A 9,443-nucleotide genomic window follows, 5' to 3' on the forward strand; every position below is an offset into this window, starting at 1 on the left:
TAGGAGGCCCCGGGTTCACCCCTCTCCAAAATATAATGGGGGGGGGAGGAAGATTACCACTGGCAGACGATCGCACTTTGAGAAGTGGAGGAGGGGGAAACCCCACACACCAAAAATTTTGAGGAAACATTTGCTGGGCAGAAGTCAGCCTTGCAAAATCTCCTTGTCATTCTCCACACAACAGGCGCACAAGGCATCCTTTGTTTGGCCCTGAATGGCAGCTGCCTCGTGATGCAGGGCAGTTCCCCGAGAAAGAACGGCGATCTCCTATAAGGAACAAACTATTATTGGAGCAAGAGCATATTGCGCTGGTCCTGGCCCGACTGCACTGTTTGCCAATTAGTTTCTGGGCCCAACTCAAAGTGTTGGTTTTTGACCTTCAAAGCCTTAAATGGCTCAGAACCACAATACCTCAGGGATTGCCTCTCTCCATAAAGGTAAAGGACCCCTGGATGGTTAAGTCCAGTCAAAGGCGACTATGGGGTTGTGGTGCTCATCTTGCTTTCAGGCCAAGGGAGCCAACGTTTGTCCACAGGCAGCTTTCTGGGTCATGTGGCCAGGATGGCTAAGCCGCTTCTGGAGCAACAGAACACCATGACAGAAACCAGAGCGCACGGAAACGCCATTTACCTTCCCAACACAGCGGTAACTATTTATCTACTTGCACTAGCGTGCTTTCCGACTGCTAGGTTGGCAGGAGCTGGGACAGAGCAACGGGAGCTCACTCCATCATGGGGATTCGAACCGCCAACCTTCTGATCAACAAGCCCAAGAGGCTCAGTGGTTCAGACCACAGTGCCGCCTGCGTCCCTCCCTCTCTCCATATAAACCTTTCTTTGTGTGCCTCTTCTGTGGGAGGACTGGCAATATTCCTCTTTTGAAGACGCCCACATTACCAGCCCTCGCTGCCTCTGGCAGGAGTGGATTTCACAGCTTTAAGTACGGGTTGTGTGAAGAAGTCCTTTCTCTTGCCCGACTGACCCAACAACAATATGAAACACAAGGACAAGGGCAGAGTCGCTCCTTGACCCCCCCCCCCGGCAGAAGCCAGCAGGAAGGTTTACTTATTTATTAAATTTAGATAACTGCCCTTCCTCCGAAGATCTCAGGATGGTTGACAGGATGAAAATGAGGGGGAAAGCAGGAAATAAAGGGTTTAAAAACAAAAACAAGACATGGTGCACAGCCTCTGCTGTCAGGGGGTAGTTTTAGCTCGCCAGCAACCTTAAATTTATTTCTCAGGGCACACCAGCAGTTTTCTTGTGGCAACGATAGTGTTTTTCAGTGCAGATTTTAGGATTTTCTGCCCTGACCTTATACCATGGTCAGACCGCCAGTCCCTGTAGCTTAGGGTTGGTTGTGCCAGGTGTGGGTGCCTCCAGATGTTGCTGAATTGCCAACTCCCATCAACCCCAGCGGGCATGGCCAGGGAATGATGGGAGTTGTAGTTCAGCAGTGTCTGATGAGCGGTAGCTTCTCTGCATGTGGTATAAAGAATCCTAAGCAGCATGGATTCAAGGTCTGACACGGCTTCTGCACCTTGTTCATCCTACCAGGCAGCGGACATCCCGTGTTTTGGATACAAATCTTTCCAAGATCTACCTGGAGAGGCCGGGGATTGAATCTGGAGCCTTCCGCATGGAAAACAAGTGCTTTACCACTGAGCTAACAGTCCCGCACCCCCATAACCTCCCAGCGTCGGAAGCTTTCTAGCGCTACGCTTGAGCCAGCAGCACCTTGTCAAAGAGTTTGCCCAGAGAGCAGCAGCCCATTACCTTTTCTGTACAGGTAAAACACAGCGAGCGGGGAAGAGTAGTAGGAAATGGACCACAGCACGGAAGCCTGCAGGGACAGAGCAAAGGAACGGCTTAAGTCACACAGAGAACAGGCTTTTCCTAGGCATTTCTGGGGGCTCGTTGATGAAGGCCCTGGTGTTTTAAGCGACAGAGAGAAGGGAGCCAAGGGAGCCGGTTTAATGCTCAGAGAGACGAGAGAATCAACTCTACAATGTGCAGCGCTGCATCCATGGCTACTATCGGAAGCCAAGGGGGACTGGGTTGCGAGTAAACATGCTTTCACTGAGCTGCTCCTAATGAGGTCTTGCTTCTCTCAACAACCTCTTAGTAAAAGGTTACATTCTGGGCCAGGGAGAGGTAGAAACCCAAATTCCTCGGGAAGGGCACCAGCTGTCCTACACATTATTATGCAGGATGAACGGCACTCTGGATTGCACCATCGTAGAATGGAGGATCATGTGAGGGACGTGCGCTGGGATTCTTGAATGCTTCCCCATGTAAACAAACAAACAGCCCTCCACGCCTGTAGAAAACTAGTGCAACAGTGGGAAAGGTTTAATGCATTCGTTCTCTGCTGTGCTAGATTATTACATGCAAGAAAGAAGACTGGTTTTATTTTATTTTTAAGCCCTCCGCCAATGGTTCAGTGCAGAATGTGATCTCATCAATCTATTACCTCGCTATGTGCCAGGACTTCAGTAAAATGAAGTAGGAAGGGCCTGGACCACATTGGGTGGCAGATCACGGAATCATGGTTTTGAAAATTGCCCCCCCCCAACACAGAGTGCTTTTTCTGGGGGTACGCAGACCCCTAAACATTTTGTGAATCTTTGTACTTTTGTCCATTTACTGTATTTATTTTCCCCAATTTGAACACACTTTCTTTCTCTGTGTATGTATGTATGTATGTATGTATGTATGTATGTATGTATGTATACACACACATACATATCTCAAAACCTTCCTGCCAGCAGAAAACAAGCATAGCAGGGACTGGACTATATTCTGGGCTTTCCCTCATAGGCTGCATGGTTTAATATTTAACTTGCAGTAAGCTTCTGGGGTTTTGCTTTGCTTTAACATGGGGGGGGGGGCTATTGAACTACCTGCAAGCTAAGTCAGGGGTATAGGAAGGGAGGTGCAGGGGATACGGCCCGCCCCGGGTGCCATCCCTGAGGGGGGACGGGACAAAATGGCACACAACAGGTGGCGGAACGTACAGTGGGTCCTGGCCTGCAGTACGCCCAACCCACGCGTCTCTCTCGGGAGTGACGGGTGGCTTGGGGCCCAGCGCTGCCTGAAACAGCAGCGTGGGGCTTGCGTCCACTAGGCGGACTCCGTGGGTAGCTCACCGCAGCACCCCCCTCTGTGCCCCTGAGTTAAGTGGAACCCCCAAAGCTTCCAATGCATTTTGCAGAACGAGTACACTGCCACTAGGTCGTCTAGAACAGCTGGGAGATAAAGAGCACATTGGCGGATGGAACGCACAGAGTATGTACTCACCAGGGCGAGGATGCTGTCCGCATGTTTTTCAAGCGTCCGTGGCTGGTAGTAAGATTCCTGTTGGAAGGAAACAAAACACTTGCTGAATTTGGGCTTAGGTCTTTTGAAGAAGGGCTAGAGGAGGGAAGGGAGAGAAGGACGCTTTTCTTTTGAAAAGCTGGTGCATGGTTTTTTTTGGGGTAGGGGGGTGGACCTGGTTCCAATTAACCAATTAACCCCTGCATTTGTATCTGTAGGCAACACGACCCTAGTTCCCAAACGACAGGAAACTTTTACTGATGCTGTATAATTACTCATGTAAACCACAGAAAACTTTCTGATTTCCACTAACCCAGAAATAGTACCTCGGGTTAAGAACTTTGCTTCAGGATGAGAACAGAAAACGTGCTCCGGCGGCGCGGCGGCAGCAGAAGGCCCCATTAGCTAAAGTGGTGCTTCAGGTTAAGAACAGTTTCAGGTTAAGAACAGACCTCCGGAACGAATTAAGTACTTAACCCGAGGTACCACTGTACAGGGGATGAAGGAGGAGAGGGGAGATCATCTCCTCAGCGACAGCCTTTCCCAACCTGGTCCTGCCCTCCAGTGCTTGGGGCTACTGGGACTGGTGGGAGTTGTAGCCTAAGACGTCCAGAGGGCAGCAGGTTGTGGGGGAAGGCTGTCCTACGAACACAGCAGCCATTTGGGGAGTTTAGCCGCCATTTTCTTCACAATGACGTATTGCAAGTCCGGGGAATTTCTGGCCCTCCAAGTGAGGCTGAACTACAACTCCCGCCAGCCCCAATGGCAGGGATGATGGGAGTTATAGCTCAGGCACGTGTGGAGAGCCAAAGGTTCCTAAGACTGGATTTCATCTCAAGCCAGCGACACTGCACAGCTTCACATGCAGTTGCCAGCAATGGGGTGGTGCAATACTGCAGCGGCAAAGGATCAAGGCAGGTGAGTAAGCTGTTGTTGCAGCCTTAAAGAAAGTGCAAAGCGTTCTCTTCTAAATGATAAGGGATTAAGCTCATGCATGCTGCCCTTTGCTCCCTGGCGGAAAGGCAGGGCCCACATGTGATTAGTAGCTCTTCCTCTACAAAGCTTGATTTTTACGGATACAGAGCGCGAGTTTCTTCATCTTCAGTGCTCCCTTGCTGGGGAGAGGCTGGAGAGCTCAGAGTTTTTCAAAATTCAATAAGCACTAAGCTCACTTCTTGAGGCAGAAAGTAATGACTGGGCTGCATGCAACAAAGTCCTTGCACACGCAGAACAATTTCTGTGAGCACAGCAGAACTTCCCCTCCCTCTCCCGGCAAACCTCCCCCCCCAAAAAAAAACCCTGCTCTAGGTTTCCAGCCAACCTATCAGAGCAGATCTGAGGGTGCCGTGGGGGTGGGGAGAGAAGGCAGGAAGCACAAAGTGATGTATTGCGATTCTGCATTTCTGGGAAGCTGCAAGGCATGAGAATTGCACAATACAGGCGAGGATGAAAAGTGAAACAGAAAGCAGCGACTCTAGAAATAAGTACGCCTTCCTTGGTATTGTGATGACTCGATATATTTTAGTGGCTAGATTAACCGTTTGGTAAACAGTGCTGAAGATGTTGCTTGTTCTCCACCTGCCACCATTTTTATTTATTTCCGTATTTTTTGCTCTATAAGACGCACTTTTCCCCTCCTAAAAAGTAAGGGGAAATGTGTGTGCGTCTTATGGAGTGAATGCAGGCTGCGCGGCTATCCCAGAAGCCAGAAGAGCAAGAGGGATCGGTACACACCAATACCTCTTGCTCTCCTGGCTTCAGCGATAGCCACGCAAAGCCTCTTGAGCGCAGCAGGAGTGTTCCTGCCTCTTCGCTCAGGAGGCTTTGCGTTGAGGCTTCCCGCTCGCTGTCCTGGCTTCTGGCTTAGCCACGCGCAGCCTCTTCCGGGCAGAGGAAGCCTTCATCCCGCTGCCCGGGAGAGGCTGTGTATGGCTGTCCCAGAAGCCAGAACAGCAAGAGGCTATCCCAGAAGCCAGATCCCTCTTGCTGTTCTGGCTTCTGGGATTCAGAATATTTTTTTTTCTTGTTTTCCTCCTCCAAAACATAGGTTCGTCTTATGGTCTGGTGCGTCTTATAGAGCGAAAAATACGGTACCTCTGTGTGGAGGGAGTTCCACAACTTAGGGGCTGCCACAGATAAAGTCTTATCCTAGGCCAAAGTCACAAGTTTCTGAAGGTGCTGGAGCAACTAGCAGGGTCTCCTCTGCGGATCTTAACACCTGAGGAGGTCTGTAGAGGAGGATAATCTGGGGTCTAAGTTGCTTAGAGCTTTAAACGCCGCATGAGCACCTTAAACTGGAAACCAGTATAGCTCTTTTAAAACAGGGGTTGTGCAAGATCCATAATGGAACCTCAGCCAGTAATTTGGCCACTACGTTTTGGATCAGCTGTAATTTCAGAGCTGTCTTTAAGGGTAGCTCCACACAGAGCCAAGTGCAACAATCCAATCTGGAAGTTACCAGAGCATGGAGTACTGGGGCCAAGTAATTTCTGTCCAAAAGGGGCTGTGGCTGGCGAAACGGCCAGAGATGGAAAAACATTACTAGTCACTGCCACCTGAGCGTCCAGTAAAGTAAAGTAAAGGGACCCCTGGCCATTAGGTTCAGTCGTGGCCGACTCTGGGGCTGCGGCGCTCATCTCGCTTTATTGGCCGAGGGAGCCAGCATACAGCTTCCGGGCCATGTGGCCAGCATGACTAAGCCGCTTCTGGCGAACCAGAGCAGCGCACAGAAACGCCATTTACCTTCCCACCGGAGCAGTACCTATTTATCTACTTGCACTTTGACGTGCTTTTGAACTGCTAGGTTGGCAGGAGCAGGGACTGAGCAATGGGAGCTCACCCCGTCGCGGGGATTCGAACCACCGACCTTCTGATTGGCAAGTCCTAGGCTCTGTGGTTTAACCCACAGTGCCACCTGCGTCCCACTGAGCGTCCAGTGAAAAGTGCCAAATCTAGGGGTACCCCTCAGCGACCGACCTGCTCCTTCCAGGGGAAGGCAACCCTGTCCAGAAAAGGCAATCTCCCCACCTCTCTGACTTGAAAACTCGGGACATGGAACACAGACATATTCGCAGGATTCAGCTTCTATTTATTGGCCTCCACCCGGCCTATCACCACCTCCAAGCATCGGTCTAGTTTCTCAACTCTCTCTACCGATTCAGTCACCCAGGAACCTGCTTAGCTTCAACAAGGTGGTGGCCTTATGCACCTTCAGATGAGGCTCTGGTTCCTGACCACTGGCCGCGCTGGCTGCAGATGATGGAGGTCCAACATCTGGAAGGATGAGGGTTAGGCCCTCCTGAAGCAGGGCACTGTACAAAACTCAAGTCAAAAGCAAAATGGCCACTAAGGCACAGCTTTTGGAAGATGCGGCCTTGCAGCCATGAGTGCCAGGAAGAATATAGGCGAAAGTTAAGTCAGCCTTGGAAACAAAAATATCTGCTTATCCCACTAGACAAGGCAGTGGTGATGTACACAAGGACGCTGCAGATAGCAAGAAACATTGAGCAACCTGATTCTCCCATTTCCCATACTGCAAGCTGTGTATGCGCGCGCGAGCATGTAACCGATACAGCCTTTTCCTCCCAACAGGTTTGTCCAGAGAGGTATCAGGAATGAACTAGGACAGTGATTTCCAAACAGGAATCCTGGGGTTTCATGGAAGCTAACTAATTAAGGGACTGTAACTTTGCATGTAAAAGGTTTGGTGCTGGCATCTTCAGATAGCGCTGGGCAATGCTCCTGCCTGAAACCTTTGACAGTGTTTGCTATGAAGTGTGGACCGGCTTTTGTCAACCTGGTGCCCTCCATATATATGGGGATGCAATTCCCATCAGTGCCCCCCAGCACCGCTGGCTGAGTTATATAGGTCAATGGTTTGACGAAGCATAGGGTAGCTTTCTATATTCCTAACCTGTCTGATCTTTGGGAATCTTCCTCATTGACCTGGCTCCAGGTACCCCATCTTCTGAATCTGGGCAGGTAGGGACTGTGGTGGCAGCCTGCCTACAGAACACCCTCTCTTTTAAAGATATTGGAAAGGCACCATCTTCAAAGGGTTGCAGATGCCAAGTACATTAACTCTCTTAAGATACTGGAAATGCACCAACTTTGAAAGGTTGCAGGGCCAAGTGCATAGACTTCAATTTCCCCAGGCCAGGCAATTGGCATTGACTCCCCTTCCAGCTCGCTGACTGCTTGAAACTGCTGTTCGTTTTGCTATTATTCTCTCTGCTTTTCCTTTCTTAAATTTTAAAATATTGCTTCCATTTGTTTCTTATAAATGAGAGGTGCATTGAGGGATTTCACACAAAAACACGAGGCTTATCTTTTTTAAAAATAAGAGAAACATTCTCACCAGGCAGATATTCATCAGGGGCAGCCTATTCTATCCCAACAGTGCCTTGTCAAAAAAAGTTACACCTGTTGGATCTTTGCAATGCAGCTGTAAGGATATTGTGGCAATGCTGATTTTGAACAGGGGAGGGGAAACAGAAGAGAAAGTATTGTACAAAAGGATGCAACATTCCAGCTATTGTTTTCCATTCCTCCTTCAGGGCTAGTCACTGTTTTGGAAAACATCCTCAAGGCCGGAATAATCCATCCCCACCCCCGTGTTTTATGATGGCCTCATCCCAGGAAAGTGGCCCCAGACCCTCAGTAATGACATTGTCTACGATGGGCGTGTGCCATGTTTAAATAAGGGGCTCAGTAATTGGATTTTTTCATACCTCTTCCCCCACTCCCCCCCCCGCAATCCTAATGGTATCGCCCACTGGTATCCCGGACTCTCCATGAGACTTAGGCTGCTCTATGCTGACATCAAGGAAAGCAGGGCAATGCCCACCCCCTTAAGAGTAATGGTTTCGCCCCGCAACCCTATGCAGGTAAAGGGCGACGAGGGAGATACCAAGTCTCCGAAAGGGGGGGGGAGAAAAGAGTTGGTAGAGCTCACCCAAGACGGTTCTAGCGGGGCCTGCGACGTGTCTTCTGCCTCGGCCCTGAGGCGACGGGGTCTGATGGGGTCCCGATCCCGGTAAACCCGGTACAGCCGTGGGCCCAGAATGCAGCTCAGCAGCTTCGCCATCTTGGGACGGACCTGAAGCCAAAACGGCACCGGCAGGGAGAGGGTGGGGAGGAGCTACATTTCCGGGTTTCGTACAGGAAGGGAACCGGGACAAAAGACTTCTGGTCTCCCTTTCTTCCCAGAACGCGATTCCGGCGCCTGCTCTTCCCTTCTGCTTTCTAGGGCCGCTAACGCAAGGGGGCATCCGCGTCGCTCTAGCCCTTAAAGGAACCGCAGCCCTATTTTGCTTGAGAATAAATCCCATTGAATTTAGTGGGATTCAGTTCCAACCCTGCTGAGGATGTTTAGGCATAACAGTCCAGTCCCAACCTTATTTACACAAACATTGTTGTTGTTGTTGTTATGATTATGATTATTATCAGTGCTTTTTCTGGGAGGGGGGGGACACAGGGGTAGGCATAGCCCTCAACATTTTGTGAATTTTTGTGCTTTTGTCCATTTACTGTATTTATTTCTCCCGATCTGAACTATAAAATTGTGATTTTCTTGAGTCAAAATGAGACTACCCCTAAACATGTTTTTTAAAGTAAAAAAAGCACTGATTATTATTACACTGGACAGAAATCAAGGCATGGGTGTAACCAGGATTTGTGTGGCGGGGGAGGGGGGGAGAACCTCAGTTAGTTAAGTATTTTTTTATTGTTTTACATGATTTAGGTGGGGAGAGAGCAGGCCCCTGCCCCCCTTGCCTATGCCCATGACTCAAGATAGAGAAAAAATCTAAGAACTGCTAAAACATAGGAAAAACAATCATTAATTTTTAATTAAATATTGGTAGAATTAAAACTATTAAAACTAAAACCACACTAATAATTACAATAGAAACAGCACAGTAGCAGCCCTCTCATGAAAAGCAGTCGGTTCCCCCAAGCCTGCTGGAACAAGAAGATAGTCACCCGCTGGTGGAAGGAGGGCAAGGAGGGAGCCAGGCTAGCTTCTCCAGGGAGGAAGTTCCAGAATCTGGGAGCTAGCACTGAGAAGACCCTCTCCTGCGTCTCCACTAAGTGTGCCTGTGAGGGTGGCAGGACTGAGAGAAAGGC

At 49.7% G+C, this 9,443-nt stretch overlaps 1 protein-coding gene across 1 annotated transcript in view; it reads right to left on the reverse strand.

Annotated features, from left to right (window-relative positions):
• The window catches only part of ABHD16A (abhydrolase domain containing 16A, phospholipase), a 31,765-nt gene extending 23,240 nt beyond the window's left edge, over positions 1-8,525 (reverse strand). The window contains exons 1-3 of the mRNA XM_081902497.1: positions 8,272-8,525; positions 3,300-3,356; positions 1,776-1,842 (exon numbers count right to left, since the gene is read on the reverse strand). Of these exons, the coding sequence (XP_081758623.1) occupies positions 1,776-1,842; positions 3,300-3,356; positions 8,272-8,403 (256 nt within the window). The 5' untranslated portion in view covers positions 8,404-8,525. The remainder of the gene's footprint in view (positions 1-1,775; positions 1,843-3,299; positions 3,357-8,271) is intronic.
• Between the last annotated feature and the right edge of the window lie 918 nt (positions 8,526-9,443).

The sequence above is a fragment of the Podarcis melisellensis genome (genome assembly GCF_964234715.1).
Source record: "Podarcis melisellensis genome assembly, chromosome: 2".
In the NCBI taxonomy this organism is placed as follows: domain Eukaryota; kingdom Metazoa; phylum Chordata; class Lepidosauria; order Squamata; family Lacertidae; genus Podarcis; species Podarcis melisellensis.